General features: G+C 42.4%; 1 protein-coding gene across 1 annotated transcript in view; it reads left to right on the forward strand.

Moving 5' to 3' along the window:
• Positions 1-20,357, forward strand: part of DYNC2I1 (dynein 2 intermediate chain 1) — a 476,503-nt gene that overhangs the window by 178,810 nt on the left and 277,336 nt on the right. The window contains exons 8-9 of the mRNA XM_086941505.1: positions 1,521-1,586; positions 4,242-4,328. Coding sequence (XP_086797631.1) covers positions 1,521-1,586; positions 4,242-4,328 — 153 coding nt within the window. The remainder of the gene's footprint in view (positions 1-1,520; positions 1,587-4,241; positions 4,329-20,357) is intronic.

Raw genomic sequence — 20,357 nt, forward strand, 5'->3', positions numbered from 1 at the left:
AGAAGAGGGTCCCTAACTCCTCTGGAATTCATTTAATATAGCACTGAGATGTTATGTGTTAAAATATTTGTAAAGCGCAATGTATACCCTAAGTTGTCTTGGCGCTGATTCAGTATGCAACAATAGGCAAAGGGAGGACCTACTGGTTGAAAAGCCAGGTTTTCAAAAGTGTCTTGAACTGGGGTAGGGAAGGTTCTGACCTTAAACTGAGTGGAAGGAGATTCCAGGATGTGGCTGCTTTAACCGAAAAGCTGCTACGACCCCATTTAGATAGTTTATTCTGCAGGAGCCTGCTGACCTTAGGTTTATTGTTGGAATGTATCAGTAAGAGTCTGACTGCTGAATTTGGAAGTTTGTTAAGGTATCGAACTTGCAAGCCAATGTAGAGGCTGTTGCAGTAGTCAATCTTGGACAATACCAAGGTGGAAATAGCTGATTTCATAACTGCAATGGGCAGAAAGACTGGAATGTATTATTCTTAAGGTATTATACGAAGAGGAGACCACTGCGTGGATTTGATTGCCTAGTAGTAGACAATCATCAATGATAACACCTAAGCTCTTGACCTTACTTGTAGGAGTAGGGAGGAGGCCCATGCCAATTGTCCAGCAAGGGGGAGACCAAAAATTGGGATTGTTGCCAAATAAGATCACCTCTGTCTTTCCAGCATTGCGCTTTAGTCAGTGTTTGTTCATCCAGCCATCAATAAAATTCATGCAGTCGTGGATGCAAAGACAAGTGTGATTGGCATTGTTAGAGGCTGCTAGCCCGATTTGCGTGTCATCCGCATAGGACGTAAGGGAGAAGCCGAAGGATTAGACCCGAGGAGCCAGATCAGCAATGTATATATTAAAAAGAGTTAGGCTCAGGGAGGATCCCTGCGATATGCCACAAGGCAGGCGGAATGAGCTTGAAGAGATCAAGGTAAAATGTTGGGAACCTCAGTAAAGGTGTTGAGATGGTAGTGCTAACTTAAGCCTTCTGAATGTAGACCTATATAGTCAACTCTTTACCTCTTTAGACAGTGATTGTACATTACATTTAAAAGCATACTGTTTCTGATGGACCCCATTAGATCATATAAAGGAGATGCCAAATGCTCAGCCAAATCTGACCATATCTTTGGAAGCTGGACAGCAGTTATGTAACCTGAACCAACTGAACATCCGATATATCCTCTGCCACAGCCTAAAAAGACTGTTTTAAGCTTAAGTGCCATGAAATGACGGTGCACACTTTATCAGCAATGTCTTCTGTGCAAGTTAAGGCCCAGCATATTATTTTAGCGTTCTTCAAGAGCTGCAATGTTTTACTGTAGATTTCCTTATTAAATAAAAAGTTTTGAACATTTTATATCCAGTCATATATGTGACTGATTTTGATATAGTCTTCATTTACCTCATAGATTTAAGGTCTTCTTTTACTATGATTTGAATTATTTTCAATGTATTTGATAAAATATTCTTACATTTTTTGCAAGCCTTTTTAAACAGTTTTTGTGTTATATCTTGATTTGTTAGCATAATGGTGATCATACCCAATCAGCATGGGCATCCATTCACAGACAAACAAGTGATGAAGAAGAGGTAAGAAAAGTACTTTAATTTTAATCCACATCCTCTTGCAGGCTAGTATCATGGTTTGTTAAACGCTATGGAAAAATCTCTGGTACCCATAATTTTATGTGAAGCCCTTTCTTTGATACACCTTTGACAAATCCTTGGAAACAGGCATAAAGTTGTCTTTAAGAGAGTCAACTCTCCTGCATTGTTCTTCTAAACCACACAAATTCCCTACCTACCTCCATCTTTAACAGGCTGTATCTAGTTCCATGCCTTCATTTGAAGCTGTGCTACATTTTGCCTTTTCTGGCTGGCCCTCACAGACTGGCGACTCATTCCTTCACCTTCCTCCTTGCATGACGTCAAAATGACAGTTGTGCTTGAAACCCAGAGATGTGCTCTTTTTATAGCCGTAGGAGGCTTCTTCCAATTCTGTAGCTTCATTTGAGGCTTTATCAGGTTTCCCCTTCACTATGTGAAAAGTGCTGTGAAGCTGGCTGCTTGTTCTTACATGTTCTTCTTTGCCTACCTTCCTCTTTATGCCCTCAAAACGGGGGCTGCTCTCAAAATTTGAGGATAGCTACATCTCTTCTGTATGATGATGTTCCACCATTATCCTCCAAGAAGTGGCTGTCAAGAATATTGTGCCCTCACCCACCATACCTCGTTCAGAATGCCTCAATGTCCATTGCTGTGTGGTTGAAGTAAATTGCAAATTATAAAGGTGATACCCCTGTACACGCTATCCTATTTGTCCCAGTTCTGACAAGGGAAGGCTGAAGTCCAGAATGCCATCACTGATGCTCTATTAACACTGACAGGATAAACTCTCAAGTCCCTATCACTACTAATGTCTTTTTTCTCACATGTTTGTTTTCCTCTGCAGTAAGCAAATGTTAGGGTCGTGGCTCACCCAATAAACCCTCTGGTTAATGAATTGTGTTTTTGTGTGTGCTCCCTAACAAATTCTGCTTTTATTTATTTATGTGTAAACTATATATATATATATATATATATATATATTTGTACTCTGATGTAGGCTGCACTAGATGAAATGTACTAATATATATGCTCCTTGATATCTGCTTTGAAGTGAATTGTGATATTATATAACCTTTTTTATTTGCTCCCTGGTGCCTTCTGTATTTGAATAAGCTTTGTTAGTATACATGCTCTTTAATGCACATTTTAATTAAGTAACAGTTGGAACCTGTGCCTCCTCATCCAATTGTGCTAGCATGTTTGAACTCTGAAACCTTACCTGCAGTAATCATTTCTGACTGCCCTAGCTACCCAAGTCAAATATAATACATCACTTCACTGCCCTCAAAACATAAAACCATGGGCCTCTTCTACCCATCAACATTCTATGTCTCCATCATACACAACTATCACAGATTCAAACACCCCTGCATCACAGGTGACTTCACTATCCTAATAAACATCCTCAATCGTCACACTACCCACCTCAAAGTGTCTCAATTATTTTCATCACCTCCCATTCCACCCTTGCGAAATTGATACAGCTGATTTCCTCACCCCACACCTGCTTTGTATGCTTTTCATCACATAGACTTTGACATTATGCTATGCCATTGACAATCTCATCCTGGATTATTAGAGCATCTACTACCACTTTCCCCATTCACATAATAATGGCAGTTACCTCACCATCATCTATACACTACACTCTCCATCACCTTCCTTCCTTCCCATAAATCATGCACCTTTGAATGCCTTTCATCCCTCTTCTCCCTAACAACACACCACATTCCATCTCATATGTGTCCTCTCTAGACCAGGCAGCCAATTTTGAGGTCACTTCTCTGACCTCGTCATCCCAACATCCCTCTCCACCAAAAACAAGAGATATAGTTGACCCTGCTAACTATAACTAGGGAATTTTTGTGGTTCAAAACGTTAATGTTATCACTGACATATTTTCCTAATTATAACATCATATTTTTCAATACATTTCAAAGGTTTTAAAAAAAAAACAGGTCTTTCTATCACACCGAAATATATACATATATATTGCATTTAGGTATGGTAATGAAGTATTACTTTGTGTTAAAAAAAACTAGAAATCCGCTGGAAAAACCAAAGGTTAAAGTAATGTTATAGTTAGGTGTGATAAAAGCATCTTTTATTTTTTTTAAACAAAGAATTCACCAGTTCTAGTTAGCAGCTCTAACTATAACTTGTACCCCGCCGTGCACTTCTTATGACTAGACGTATGACATCACTCATGACATGTTCTATGACATCATTTATGACATCACTGATGCCCATTGTTTACATCTGTCTGAGAATAGTTCCTTTCTCCTCTATGACAGTTTTTTGAGAGTGTGCTTTTCTACCCCATTTAGATGCCGATTTATTTTCCATCTCTTTATTGCCAAACCAATAACTTTGCTTAGCCACTGTTTGTGTCTCTAGTGCTCCGCATCCAAAGCTCTGACAATGACATTGCAACTCAGGAAAACCTTTGCTTAAACAGTACACTGAGTAGAAATAATTTTTGAATCAAAACATGAGAGGATAATTATGTCCACTTTCCACTTAGACCTGAAAAATACCGTTGCCGATTCTATTGTGTAAAAACAAGTTGCAGAGTGCACGCCCATTTTATTCCTTTCTACATTTCACAGGAGTTTGTTTGAATTTTTTCCCGCCTAGGAAATAGAAAAAGAACTTAATGATGGCCCCATTTATCGTGATGCAGAATATGAAGAATCATCCACAAACTATGAAGAGGATTTTGAAGTATGTACAGAAATAACATAAATAGAGATGCATGAATATGTGTGTGTATATATGTGTATATCTATTTATGTATCTATCTATATGAATGTGTGCATATATGTGAATTTATATATATGTATGTGTGTGTGTGCATATGTATGTGTGTGTGTGTGTATATATGTATCAGCATGGATGGCACTGTGCTAATCCTATGCTTAAAGACTTTGATAGAAAAGCAGACATTTGAGGTGAGCAGATCTAGGGTGTTGCTGGTGTTGAGGGTGCTCTATACAAGAGTTGCTTTCCACCCAAACTTGAGAACTACCCAGAGTTTGCTGCTTCTTTTTTGTGTGTATATATTTATATATATATGAGTCAACACCCATTCTTACCAAGGGGGGCTCACCAAAAGAGTCAAACAAATCAGAGGATTCTTTGATTGTAAAACAGATTATGCTGTCTACGTGCTCCAGTGCCCATGTGGCCTGAGGTACGTAGGCAGCACTATCCATCCGGTGCACATGCGTATATTGCAACATATGCGAGCTATTCGAAATACGGACCCATCATACCCGGTGGCCCGTCATTTCGAAGAGAAGCACAACAAGGATGAAGCAGCGCTCTGCTATTTTGTAATTGACCACGTCCCCAAAAATGTGAGAGGCGGTGATAGACTAAAACAAGCACTGGCGTTGCCAATAGGTCTCGCAGTAGGAAAGTTGGAGCTATTGGTTTTGTAAATGACAAAGCCCTTTATGTTTTTAAAATGAAAACAAAAAAAAAAAAGGCATTGTTATTTGCAATTGTAATTTGCAATGCAATAGGTCTCGCATTAGGAAAGTTTGAGGTATTGGTATTGTAAATGCCACATTTTTGATTTATGTTTTGGTTTTGAAAATTGCGAAATTAATAGCTTTGTCATTTACAATGCCAATAGTTTTGACTTTTGCAAACGTGACACCTATAGCATTTGTACTGCAATATGTGTTGTATTTACATGACTTAGATGTATTAATATTACAAATAACAATGGCTTTTATTTTTTTAATAATTAATACTTAAATAAAAGTTATTGTAATTTATAATGGCAATAGCTTCAACTTTTGTTAATAACTTTTGGGAAGATTATGTTCAGTGCATTTTATTGTGATGAAAATCCAAGAACAGAAGTGAAATATTAACATCTTTTTGTGACATTTGTAACAAGATGGCAAGAGAGAGAAGGAAGGGGGGGAGAGAGAGAGGGAGGAGAGGGAGGGAAGGGGGAGAGAGAGAAGGAAGGGCCGAGAGATGGAGGGAGGGAAGAGGGAAGGGGAGAGGGAGCAAGAGAGAGAGAAGGAAGGGGCGAGAGAGGGTGGAGAGAGGGGAGGTAAGAAGGAGGGGGAGAAAGAGAGAGAGAGAGGGGTTGGAGGGAGGGAAATGGAGAGAGGGAGAGAAAGAAAGAGAGGGAAGGAAGAGAGCAAGAGAGTGAGGGAAGGAGGGGCGGGAAGAGGGAATGGGAGTGGGAGAGGGAGCAAGAGAGAGAGAGGGAGAGGGAGAGAAAGAAGAGAGGGGGGGGGTCTAAAAAAATGAATCTCTCCATCAGAAAATACTTAGAAGGTCCCAAAAGCGAGACCTATTGTCTATGCCAATGCTTGTTTTATTTTCAGTGGGAAGAGGCTCAGAGGAAGCAGCGATGGAGGAGCTGGGTGTTGGGGATGTAAACAAATGAGGGGGGGAAGCATTTGGTTGGAAGAGTAACATAGAGAGCGGGGGCAGGGATGTGAATGGGCAAGCAGCAGATGGCGAGGAAAGAGCAAAGCCAGAATTGCAGAGGAGCATACAAACTGTCCCTGAGGTGAAGCCGGGCACAGAACTCTACCATGTTTTGTCACAATCATCATCTAAGCTGGGTAGCAGTGGTTATTTATGGCGCTTAAATAGGGAGAGTCTTGCACCAGCGTTATATGTAAATACATTATTCTTTCTATAATGCTTGGTTACCGCCGGCTTCCTTTGTTAACACAGAGCACACTGTCTGCTCGTGTGAAATGGAATATTTACTAACTCTCATCTCATATAAACATAGCGTTAAATTCCCTTTCATCAACACATAGAAGCTGTTTCATAGGCAGCGCCTAGAAAGCAATTTTATCCATGCAAACTCTGTTTCAAAACATACTGTATTTTAGATTGTCCTTGCTGCCTCTGGGCGCTAGCAGGCGAAAGGAGATAGCTGATCTCTCTACCTTCTCCCAACCTTCCTTATATCCATATGTTGACGAGTCGTAAGAAGCGCCTAAGGTTGTCTTTAAGGCAGTTTGGGGAAGAGCGCTTGTGTACAGCAGAGTTCTTCACTGGGGGTGTCACTGTGCGGGGGAGCACACCCGCCTGGCAACATTTCCCATGCAAATATGATTCGATCTGTAAGGGGCTCTTTGACAACTCCGAGCAGCGCTTGGAAGGCCTGCCAGATTCCGGGGAATTATGGGGGAGGTTAAAGGCGGTTGTTGATAAATGCGTGAATGAATCGGATATCTTTTAAAGTGTGTATTATACTCTAAATAAAGGCGGCCTCTTAAATGTATTTATTCACCTATAAAGTAAAATACAGCAACAGATGTTCATACAGCCACAAACATAAAATAGGTACGTTTGTTGCATTTCCTCATGTATTCCACTGTTCAAAACATAAATGCCAAAGTACTTAGCAGTATTCGAACCGTGCCATTACTAACGAGCATAGCACGGAACAAGAATGCAGTATCAGCCGTAGACCCCTTTGAGTTTCTGACACCACAACACAAGTGACCTTCCTTCAACAAATGTCCCACAAAGAGCAGCGGAAACTGGCTTTGCTGTGGGGAGGGGGCGGCCGTGAAGTGTGAAACAGTGGGTGGGGAAGCAGATCCCTTTGAAGCTCTCGGAGGCAGGAGGGGGGGGCAGGGATGTGAATTGGCAAGCAGCAGATGGCGAGGAAAGAGCAAAGCCAGAATTGCAGAGGAGCATACGAACTGTCCCTGAGGTGAAGCCGGGCATAGACACACCAGTCAGTGTGGGGGGTGTGGCGTACGTGTATTGAATTAAAGCGCTTCAAAGCCATGCCAGGGGTAGCGAGCGCTATATGAATGCAATTACAATACATGTACGTAGAATCAAATGCTGCTTTGTTTCTAGCATTTTAAACATGTACAGTAACGTCGTACTGCAGGTGTGAATTATAAAAAAAGCCTGTAGGGTACAGGGTACTTACCTCCGGGTTGCAAGCCTCGCTTTGGCATTGCCCCTGTAAGGGCCTTTATGCTGTGGTGTAGCGCTCTACATATGCTCGCATTGGAAGTTAGCCGCCCATTTAAATGGAGGTATAAAGTGAGGCCATTCATTCGATACTGGCGTGCTATTACCCACCTCGCGCCCACCACCGTAGGCGCACAGTACAGTTGTGCTGGTGAGCTAATGGCCGGGGTCGATGTAATCACAGTATACGCTGACCTCTGGGGAGTGCAACGGGAGCCCCTCTAGGACTGTGCGTTGCTGACCCCGGTAATTACAGGAGGTCAGATCTCTGTAGTAGTGAGGAAAGAAGTTGAAGGCTGTGCTTAAAGTGAGCTAGCAGCTCGATCGGACGGACAAAATATAAAAATGTAAAGAAAAAACTAGCGCTGCGCGCCTAGGGATGCAGGGTCCCGAGGCACCCAGATTCCTTATGTTGCAGCACCACTGACCCATCCTAGACAATCCCTAGTGTGGGGTTGTCTTGCAGCTTGGTGAGCAGAGACCTCCTGTCTCTCTGTGTGTACCATTGAGCACCGATGTTGGGCTTTACCTCTGCCATGTGCAGTACACTGCACGGCTCTGCTGTTGCGCCCCGTGCACACCGGATAACTTTATCTCTGCTAATAATTGCCTTTTTATTGCAGCGCTTTCTATGACTTCCTGTTTCCTCCTCTCCCTGGGGCCCTGTCTGCAGGGCTTCTTTCAGTGACCCTGTCAGGCTTGTTTTTTTAGCAGCTGAGAAGAGGCTTTGCGAGAAGGATGACTGACTAATCATCACACATTTAATGCTCCCAGGGAGTACACCACTGCTGAACAGAGTTTACCTGTGCTACAAATAAGATAGTATTCTCAAAAGAAGCCAACAAACGTTGTTGTATTGTAAGTGGTGAACATAAAATGCAGTCAAAGAAACATAGTAGGCACTTTTAGCCAAGGGCCAGTAATATAACATTTATAAGAAAGCATATGTGTGCGCACATCATTGCTCTATGGAAAACAAGGTAAACAAGACGGAGGGAAGGCAGAGAAGGGGAGGGGGGAGGAGAAATGCGACACGGTGTGAAGCAGCAGGGGCCTTTGAAGTGAAGCTAAGCTTCACTTCAAAGGTGTGGGAAGAGTGCTGCTACGGCCTGGGGGAAGCTGGCTGGGGAGGGGGAGGAGAAATGCAAGTTAATGGCCCAAAAGCGCGTGCCTGTGCCAAGGGGACTCGAAGAAAACCGCAGCAAAAAGCCTGTGGTTTCACGAGGATTTTGAGCACTTGAATTCTCGCTCCCTCAATGCGCTTGCGCGCATTGTAGGTCACGAGACCTAAAAACTAAGACGCCTCGAGTCAAGGTAAATTTTGGAGCTCAATTCCAAGTCCCCAGGAGGGCTTAACCTTGAAGAAGATCTGAGCACACACCTATAGTTGGCAGTTAAGGGCTTGAATACCACTAACCTGCCAAATTTTGTGTCAAATTCTGTGTTAATTGAGAAAGAGGATGCCGAGCAGCGGTAACCTCGTTTTAATTATCTATGTCTGTATGCACAATGTGCCAGAGCACCTTGTACTGTAAAGTCACGGCACTTTTCTTCCCCTCTTTTCCTCCCTTTTACCCTGCTATCTCCCTCTATCCCCTATCCTCTCTTTCTTTTCTCCTTGCCTTATCTACTCCAGGGGACAGTTGTTAGTAACTTGCCCACTTGGGCTGTATTATGCAATGTGGTGGAACTTAGTACACTTATGGCCGAGCTAATGCGGACTTATATCATGCTCACTATGGGCGAATGCAAGGCTTATCAGGCGTATAATTAGCAGCGCGATCTATGAATGTTATGCACTGAAGCATTTATTATTGTTCAGAACGCGCGCGTAGAAAATTGTGGACGTGTAATTAAATGCCAGTTATTGAATGAATTAATGATGCTATTATCGAGATAAGCATTAATATGTTCTGCGTTTATACCCAGGCCGAAATGTATGAATATGATGGGTTCCACAGAGTTTCAATTGTAACTCATGTTTTGCATTAAGCACGAAAACTACGAGTCTTTCTTCACTGTCTGCAAGGTTGTAGTTCTAATCACATGACCGATTGTGTGTGCACTGTTTAAAATGGCGACTGTATTGTATTGAAGCATCGGTGAACAAGCCTGGTGGTCAGGCGAAACGCGTCCGAGGGCGACATGAAATAAATATTTTATGGTCAGCACACAGTCTCGTCACCTGTAGTTTTTCTACTTGAAAGGTGGAGTGTTGTCAGGACCCGACTTCGGAGGTCCTTCTTTTTGACGAGACGCCCGCTGTTCTGGCAGGCGGCAGTTTTCTTTCTGAAGTTAAGAGGAGTAGAATATATATATATATATATATATATATATATCTCCACAGAGCTTCACCTTTAAAATAAACATCGGCACTCGCATGCAGTGTCCAGTGACATTTATTACTGCAAACAGCAGATGTCTCATGTCTACACATTTCAGCTGCACTCCAGCCTTGGTCACAAATGTATTATTGATATGTCTAATTAGCAATCTTTTGGTTCTAGTGCTTTGAGGCCCAGACGGGGTGACGGCTGGCTTTTTTGGATCAAACCCCTCTTTATGGACCCCTTTACTTCAAAATGTTTTTAGATCTTTAGTGCACAGGCCGATACCTGAGTCCTGGAAGTCCGCTATCATAGTCCCTTTTTTTTAAAATGGGGACCGGTCTCAGATGACTTGCTACCGGTTGATCTCTCTGATCTGATTTTAGGTTGAATCTCATTGTCACACCTCAAAGACTGGGCTCTTGCAAATAACATCTTGTCAGAGACCTAATTTGGTTTAAAACGCGGTGTGGGGACAATTGAGTAATCCCTAAATCTCTATTTAATTTAGAGGAAGTATGTGAAGGCTAAGAAAGGCTATTTGTGTCTTGCTTTCATAGACTTATCCAATGCATTCGATCTTGTGAACCGCACAAAGTTGTGGGATTTAATGGGCGAAATGGGAGTGGAACACTTATTGACACTTATTATGAATTTACATCTTGAACTTATTGTTAGTATACATTATGGTCCATCAGGTGAATGCTCCCCCCACATAAGATCGACTAAGGACATTATGCATTGCTGTATCTTGGCCCCTTTTCTTTTTCTGCTATATATTAATGGTATTAGTAACTATTTAGTAGAATATGGCAAAGACGTACCTCGTATTGGCCAAACCTATCCCCATTTTATTATATGCGTATGAGACCGTTCAAATTGCACGTACCGCAAATAGTCTTCAGTCCTTTTTAGAACCGGTTTTAGTGTATATGGAGGACCTGGATCTAAAAAGTAAATTTTCGAAGTCTTATGTAATGACGTGCCTGCCCCAGTATCAACTCAAAGACATTTAATAAGAGGGACTCTGTCATCAAAGGTGAAAAAGTTTAATTATCTAGGACATTTTTTTTAACCAGTCACTAAGCTGGACCCTGCTTTTAACACTTGGGTGCCAGACTTTTAACAGGAACATTAAAGCCATCTTTAGATTTCCCTTTTAAGCTCCAAAACAAACCAATCCCAGGAATGTTGAATCTATATAGGAGAAAGTGTATCTCAGCGGGATATATGGTGCTGGCCTCTGGGGGTATAATAAAGCAGATATTTTACAACAAGCAGAAAATAAATTTTTGCATAAGCTACTGTAATATGGAGCGCCAGACAGCCGAGTACTCCAAGATGGTGCCTAGCCCTTGACGATCAAGTGAGGAAGTCGGTGGTCGCGAAGCACCAGAACACAGATGATGTCACACGTGGACACGCTGGCCTGAGAGAAATGGAAGGCAGAGAACAGCGGAGGGAACTAGCCCGTAGGTGAAGACTGGTGAGGAGCGAAATGGACCAACGAGGGAGAAAGACCAAACGAAGAGGATACACGGGAGAGTCAACCAAACAACCCAGAGGGAGGAGAGACCAGCAGAGAGACTGAGGCTTGCCCAGAACAGAACGCTGAAGTATCCGGACAACCCGGAGGGAGCCATGACACCGTGGTATCCCCTGATGGGGTCCCGGAGGACCGTGGCCCCAGGCAAGTTCCTCTCCTGCAATATTTAAAGAAACCGCCGGGGATGTGAAGGGGAAAACGGTTGACTGGGGCACGATCATTGTTTAAAATTCCTCATCCCATTTCCTTCACACTGGTAATGGTGCTGCACAGGTGAAGGGTAGTGTATTTATTTATTTATTTTTAAAATTTCTAGAGCGCGCAAATACCTTCCGGTGTCTCGGCGCTAGTGTGTACAGATTACATGGTTGTGAGAAGATGTTACTGGTTAAAAAGCCATGTTTTAAGATGTTTTCGAAAGGAAAACAGCGAAGTATGTTCCTTGATCTGAGAAGGGATCTGGTTCCACAGTTTGATGCAGCCACTACAAATCGTCTGTCTCCCCAAGTTACCTTTTTTGTTGGGGGAATTTGGAGCTGTTGAGCTGTGGATGAGCGCAGAGTTCGATTGGGTTTGTAAATTTTGTAGGCGTTTTTGAAGAAGTCGGGACCGTTATTGTTCAAGGCCTTGTAGGTTATACACATGGCCTTGAACTTTATCCTGCTTCTTATGGGTAGCCAGTGAAGCTCTCTAATTATAGGGGAGATAGAGGCGTATTTTGGTATCCCCAAGAGGACCCTTGCAGCAGCATTTTGAACAAGCTGTAGCTTATTCACCACTTACCCCAGAGAAGTTAAGCAGGAGACTAACCCGTGCTTTGTTCTTGTTTCGTTTGGCTTTTTCCTATTTTGGACCACTTGAGAATCTACTGAAGACAGCCGGGTCCTGAAAGGTGACCTACTTGAAGGGGACCTGACAAGAAGGCTTATTCAGCATGAACTGGAACCCCAAAGACTCTTGAATTACCCCCTTTCCACCCAGCAGGAGCTGCACCCCAGAGACATTTGTGTTTCCCCTTTTCACCCCGCGGGTACTGGAGACTTATGAGATTTACCTTACCCTGTTAAGACATTGTTAACTACCTTAATCAGAACTCGCACAATAAAACCTTCTAGACATGACCAAGCGCCTCATCCTTTAGCCACAGGTTTTTTGATGTCTTGCTTTTATAGGACCTGTAAGTCCCTTACCACCTTTTTTCTAGGATAGGAACTTACAATGGCTACTTTCAGTCCCAGGGGGCACAGCTACCTTAATATGCCATGAGGAGCTTGGGGTGCCTAATCTGGAAGATCTGATTGGATTAGCCTCCTCATTATTAGGGGTCAAAATATGGTCATCCTTAAAGGCTGGTCTTATTAGACCGCGCATTTCAAACTGTCTGTTATTAGATGTGGCAGATGAGATACAATGTTTAAGGTTCTTGAAGGTCACCTTTGATAGACAAGGCCTCTTTGATCTGTATAAATCCCACCAAACAATTGTCCCTAACCATAAACTATGCATTAAAGAACTGTTTTTAGAGCGTTGTATTAATAAATGCTTGTTCACTGCCCAGGCCAAACAAGCAATCGTAAATTATACCACAGTTTAATCAACTTGGGGTTAAGAGGCTTATCTGAGGTGGTGTACTCCTCCGTCATATCGTCACTGGCTGACCTTGTTTATACTCTGCACTTTAAATGTGCTTTGCCATTCCTGGGGGCAGGGCAGCAGTACGTATCTCTTTGCATATGTAATAACTTTTTGACCCAAAGTACCACCCATTTATTTCTGTTTTGCTCTTTGTCTCAAGAGCCAAGACACTGTATTTTGGTTGCGTTTCTGCATGAGGCCAGTGTGATACGGCGTAGGGATGGTTTCATTTTTCTGCAATTTTAGGCTCACCTGGAATCTGTTTTACAGTTTTAAATTCCATAAAATCAGTGTCTCACATTAGGAAACTACATGAATTTTAAGGGCTAATTTTAAAGTTCTAGACATAATTTAGTCCATTTTACTTGGCTCTTTTATCTCAGAATCGTTATCTAAAAATTAGGTATTGTTTTTTTTGTTGTCAGATTACATTTTTTAATTTATATTTTCTACTTTATATGTGTTTTAATGACCTTTAGCCGAATAAAGTTTAGTTTGACTTGAGTATGCTGAGTAAGGTTGTGCTAGTGGTCTTATCCAGCAAATTTTCAAATGTCATGGCACAATATATTGCACAAGTTATAAATACATTAATAAGCTTGTCCTGCAGCTAATATTCTGGAAAATATTTATGGTATATGGTTAATTAAAACCTTTACAATGTGCAATACCGTTAAAAACTGATTAAATGTATAAAAGAAGGCACAATTTTGGGACATTATAAAAGAACCAGATAAAGAAATGATAAATACATGAATACAGAATAATCTAATAAGGGCATTCAAGTGCTGGCAGCAAATTGATTACGTCTGGCGACTTTGAGAAAGTGCGGGTGCTTAAGATTATCAGCTGATTGTTCATTAAAAATAAGTAACATTTACCTTATTAAGCACCACGTAGCAATAAAGCAGCAAACAAGTTATATCCAGCACCTTTGCAGAGGTGCACTTCTGAGCGATAGGTAAGCACCCAAATAGCAGCTTTCGGCTCCCCTTCCATGGGGTACGGACTTGTAAGGTGTAGGGCATAGGGGATGGGCTGGGCAGAGGCGCATTAATCAAGAAACATAATAGTTGGAACTGCAGAACGACCAGTGGGCCACCTAAGCTCCTAAACCTTTTGTATACAAGGAGGACAAATTTAGTCAGCCTGAAGTTGAAGGCAGTGTTGTCTGTATTAAGTGCACCTATAATGCCCTGCCGACAAGATCAACCTCCCAACCTATTCCACTCTTCCCAGATCGCTGTTTTACACTAATCTAAAAAGACTGGGCAGAGACACAGAACATGCTCAAAGGATTCGTCACACTGACCACAGCCCCTGCATTTGATCCCCTCCGTTGGACGGCATCAGTGGTGAGGTACTTCAAAAGTAGCCACTCACCGATTGTGAAAGCCATGAATCTTAGCTTCAGATGATTGGAATACTTGTAGGCCAGGTATGGGGAGAGGGATGCAGGCTGATATGAGTTGATAACCACCCATGTATGCTTGCGTTTGGCTAAAATTGCTCTGTCGTCATGGAAGGACCAGAGACAAATGCATTTTATATTAATATTCAGTTTGAATGCCCGTTTACTCTGATTTAAGTCCCACAGTTTGTTCGCAGACAGCACCTGCTCACAGTCTTTTAAGAATAGGCATGTGACCCAGAGGGCCCGCTGGTGCTGATGTCTGTCCATAACAGGTCCTCAAGAGAGCCAGCTCTGGGCCCTTGCAACTTGTGGCACAGATTAAGAAAGGCTGCAGCGCCCACCTCTCGTTGGTCAAGAAGGCCAAGTTCCAGAATGATCTGAGCAGGAGATGAAGAATTTGACAGCCGCAGGAAGCATTTATAAATCCTTGTGGTAAGTTTGTTCAGTAAACTGCTGTCCTTGCCCAAAAGGATTTTGATACTGTCAGACAATGTAGGAGAGACCTTGTGTGAGAGGCTGGCTTGGTATATGATGTATTGAAAAACAGAAGAGGGACCCTGAATCTAAGAAATTACTACAACAGGGGAACAACCCGCCAGGGCGAGAACAAGAGGGAAAAACATGAAAAGGGGGTGTTCCCTTAAATTACAGAGATCAAAGTTAAACTCACATCAGCAGCTAACCCACACACCACAAAGAGAATAAATTTATTCAAAAAAGTTTTTAATTTTCATTTTTTATATATATGGTTATCAACATGATTTTCTTAGATAAATAATTCCATTTGGACAGTAAAAAACATTAGAAAGAATTTACATAATCATATACAAAAACAGTCTAAAGCCTAGGACACGCAATGACAATTCAAAAAAGGCACCAAATACATCCACTCATACCTTCAAACATCCCTTTTATACAGTCAAATTCATACACACGCATTCACATCCATATCACTACACACAAGGTAAAGAAAAGCGCCGACGCGCGTTTCGGAACAAGTGCCAGATAGAGGCTTCCTTCATCAGGGCGCATTTGGGATATAGCACAGGCAGACAAAAGTGAATAATGTCTGAGACACGGTCCTGAGAAGCGGTCCTAGTAACAGCAGGGCTGGGGGTGGGTATTCTGTGGGCAAAAAGAACAAATTAGGGACAACTAAGGATAAAATTTCATAAACAAGAACAAGGTGGCCTGAAATAAGAGTCAGCAAGCCGGAAGAGTTCCAACCAACCAGGTACATACATATCAATAGAGGTAAACTCTCCTTATATCCCAGAAAGTTACAGGCACCGAGAAAAGTAATCAAAAGTTAGCAAAGTGTTTAAAAAAATCAGAACATGCATAGATCGGTTTTCACATTAAAGGTGCACCTAAGACCAGAACCAGATATCAAGAAATGGCAGCCTACCTAAACCCCCTACAAAAACGGAGCCCCTTTAAAAATGTCAAAAGGTCAGCAGGTTGTCAAGGATCATGAAAATGCGGAAAGTACTCTCAGGGTACCACAGGTCAAGATCTCGCAATTAGATCCAGGCGTTCAAAGGGAGCAAAGATGCTGAAGCAGATCAGCGGAACCCATCCAGGTGTCTGATAGGGACATAAAAATAAAGACAGGTGTAGCACATCTATACATATTACACTAGGGCAAAGCAGAGAGAAATAAGTGTAGTCTAAAGAAGGAGGAACTACCTCGAAAAGAATAACAAAAGCTGATAAAATACATGTAGTAGCGCAGGGGCCAGGAGTGAAGTTAAAAACGACCTGTAAAACAATAAGGCAATAATAAGCTTCACAGTACATGAGGAGGTCGTGCTTTTAACACGGTACAGAATAGACGTGCAACGAACTAAAACATACCTCAATTCAAAGGTAATGAGAAGCACTTTCTATGTGGTGAAATGGAGACGGAGGACATCGAGATAAAGAAACACTTCAGACCCGGGGGATGGGGGGGCCTAAAAAAACCAATGGTAAAAGTATTTTCTTAGATGAAATGAATTCAGTGGCTTATAGAGATAAATGAGCAAGAAAAAGGTTGCGTGGAAAGGAGTCTCGGGAAATGAAAGCCACAAGACCTGCAAAGGGTAGACACAAGACCCGGTGAGACTGACCTGAAGCGACCCGAAGGTCTGAGTTTAAATGGTGTCCTTGATGACAGAAGACGCCGGACTCCTTCTCCCTACGGCGCAGGGGTTCGTCGGAAAGGGAAAACGGAGGGGAAGGCAGGATTATATACAGGTGCTTGGAAGTGGAAAATGAAGGGCACCTGAACGTAATGGAAGTACAAAGTGGACACGCCGTGTATTCAGGGAAGGAAGATAGACAAAGGACAAAAGATAAACAACACCACAGTAAATAAACAATGAAGACAGACTATAAAGACCAGATACTGGAAGAAATATAAATGACAATAAACACAAGACACGATCAAAAACATAAAACACCAAAAAAGGGGCAGACAAATTACCAAAGAATAAAAAAAATAAAAAAAATAATAAAAATTTAAAGAAAGGGATACAAGAACCATAAATATAACCGAAAAGAAAAATAAATAAACAATATAAGAAAATGGAAGAAAAAATAAACCAGATATAGAACAGAGAAGGATATGTTTGAAGCAAAGCCAAAGGTGAATTACGGCGAGAACACTCTAACCCGAAAGGGAGCTTTCTCATAAATAAGTCTCACACAGAAACACTGAACAAATATGGAAGAACATGAAAGAAAGCGCAGGAGTGCTACGTCTCCAGGCAATTTACTGAATGGCATTCTCCCAGGGAATGGATTCGTTTAATCCGGAGACAGCCGTCTCAAGATGAAAGATCCAGAAGCCTTCTCTTTTGGCTCTGATGGCATCAGTGTTGCCATCCTTAGGGTGTTTTATTTTCTCCAAAATAAGCCATTTGAGATCTTCCAGGGTGTGATTAAGGGCTTTCCAATGAGCAACAAGTGGGGCTCCAGGGCGTAGGTTTCTGATGCATGATTTGTTTATCTTTTGTCCTTTGTCTATCTTCCTTCCCTGAATACACGGCGTGTCCACTTTGTACTTCCATTACGTTCAGGTGCCCTTCATTTTCCACTTCCAAGCACCTGCATATAATCCTGCCTTCCCCTCCGTTTTCCCTTTCCGACGAACCCCTGCGCCGTAGGGAGAAGGAGTCCGGCGTCTTCTGTCATCAAGGACACCATTTAAACTCAGACCTTCGGGTCGCTTCAGGTCAGTCTCACCGGGTCTTGTGTCTACCCTTTGCGGGTCTCGTGGCTTTCATTTCCCGAGACTCCTTTCCACGCAACCTTTTTCTTGCTCATTTATCTCTATAAGCCACTGAATTCATTTCATCTAAGAAAATACTTTTACCATTGGTTTTTTTAGGCCCCCCATCCCCCGGGTCTGAAGTGTTTCTTTATCTCGATGTCCTCCGTCTCCATTTCACCACATAGAAAGTGCTTCTCATTACCTTTGAATTGAGGTATGTTTTAGTTCGTTGCACGTCTATTCTGTACCGTGTTAAAAGCACGACCTCCTCATGTACTGTGAAGCTTATTATTGCCTTATTGTTTTACAGGTCGTTTTTAACTTCACTCCTGGCTCCTGCGCTACTACATGTATTTTATCAGCTTTTGTTATTCTTTTCGAGGTAGTTCCTCCTTCTTTAGACTACACTTATTTCTCTCTGCTTTGCCCTAGTGTAATCTGTATAGATGTGCTACACCTGTCTTTATTTTTATGTCCCTATCAGACACCTGGATGGGTTCCGCTGATCTGCTTCAGCATCTTTGCTCCCTTTGAACGCCTGGATCTCCTGCGGGCTTATCTATAATTGCGAGATCTTGACCTGTGGTACCCTGAGAGTACTTTCCGCATTTTCATGATCCTTGACAACCTGCTGACCTTTTGACATTTTTAAAGGGGCTCCGTTTTTGTAGGGGGTTTAGGTAGGCTGCCATTTCTTGATATCTGGTTCTGGTCTTAGGTGCACCTTTAATGTGAAAACCGATCTATGCATGTTCTGATTTTTTTTTACACTTTGCTAACTTTTGATTACTTTTCTCGGTGCCTGTAACTTTCTGGGATATAAGGAGAGTTTACCTCTATTGATATGTATGTACCTGGTTGGTTGGAACTCTTCCGGCTTGCTGACTCTTATTTCAGGCCACCTTGTTCTTGTTTATGAAATTTTATCCTTAGTTGTCCCTAATTTGTTCTTTTTGCCCACAGAATACCCACCCCCAGCCCTGCTGTTACTAGGACCGCTTCTCAGGACCGTGTCTCAGACATTATTCACTTTTGTCTGCCTGTGCTATATCCCAAATGCGCCCTGATGAAGGAAGCCTCTATCTGGCACTTGTTCCGAAACGCGCGCGGCGCTTTTCTTTACCTTGTGTGTAGTGATATGGATGTGAATGCGTGTGTATGAATTTGACTGTATAAAAGGGATGTTTGAAGGTATGAGTGGATGTATTTGGTGCCTTTTTTGAATTGTCATTGCGTGTCCTAGGCTTTAGACTGTTTTTGTATATGATTATGTAAATTCTTTCTAATGTTTTTTACTGTCCAAATGGAATTATTTATCTAAGAAAATCATGTTGATAACCATATATATAAAAAATGAAAATTAAAAACTTTTTTGAATAAATTTATTCTCTTTGTGGTGTGTGGGTTAGCTGCTGATGTGAGTTTAACTTTGATCTCTGTAATTTAAGGGAACACCCCCTTTTCATGTTTTTCCCTCTTGGTATATGATGTACCCTTATGTAAGTGGACACCCTGCACCTGTCCAGACAACCCTTATGGTGATGTAGCAGTGCTTAGACAACCATAGAAAGCTCTCTAAGTGGTAGCTGTGGAGAGCAGTCTTTAGGCATAGTCCAAAAGGAACTTGTTTTACCAGAATGCAATCTATAGGTATAGAGTAAATGAAAAAGAACCACACAAGGTATTTATAAAAATATGTATTTATTATATAATACTCTCTAACACGTTTAGATATCTCCTACCAAGAGATATGCAATATGCACACAATACTCTGCATAGAAATCACGTAAATAGCACAGAATACACAGTGCACGCCAGGGGGGGCCAAACCATATATTAAGAAAGTGGTATAAGAACCACAACTCGTGTCAAGACAATGCCTTGAGGACGTGGAAGGGCCGGGCCCTCAAAGAACCACCCAAGGTGAGCGACTAGGAACCCCACGGAGATCGTGTCCAGTGTGGGAACACGACTGCGTTCTCTGTACAAATCAACTTGAAAGTCATAGTTGCAATTTTAAAGAAAAATGACCCTTCCCAGTGGACTCTGAATAAACCCTGTGAAAGACCGAAGGTTGGAGAGGCACCCCACCCGATGATTCCCTAGAACCCACCGTACCTACACCAGGGAAGCCGGGTGCATAAGTGCGAAGTGGTGTCGGAAGCCGCTGTCTTTTCCAGTGGTGGACTTCAGAAAAGTGCAGCTGCCTGCTGGAGAAGGAGAAAGTGTCCAGTGGAATCCAAAGGTGGATTCTAGTTGAGAGGTACCTGGAAGCAGAGGGGACTGAGTCTATATGACTATGGAGTGACCCAGAGACATGGAAGATGAATGCTCACCGATGTCCGGTGTGGCAGGAGAGTTGGCGGTGACTGTGACTCTGCAGCTGTGAGAACCAGGCAATGCTGAGGAAGACTAGGAGCTGTGCACAATCCGTTCCACGTCGGATGTCGAGTGCTGAGGGGTCGTTTTCTGTCGTGAGGACCAACAAGCCTTGGCACCTGCAACCCAGAAGTCGAAGAAGGTGCAATTCGGGAACAACAAGACCCAGGGAACTCACCACAAGCTGGGGAGTCAGGGCAGGCCCTTAGCAATCAGG

The sequence above is a fragment of the Lissotriton vulgaris genome, chromosome 10 (assembly GCF_964263255.1).
Source record: "Lissotriton vulgaris chromosome 10, aLisVul1.2, whole genome shotgun sequence".
NCBI classification, from domain to species: domain Eukaryota; kingdom Metazoa; phylum Chordata; class Amphibia; order Caudata; family Salamandridae; genus Lissotriton; species Lissotriton vulgaris.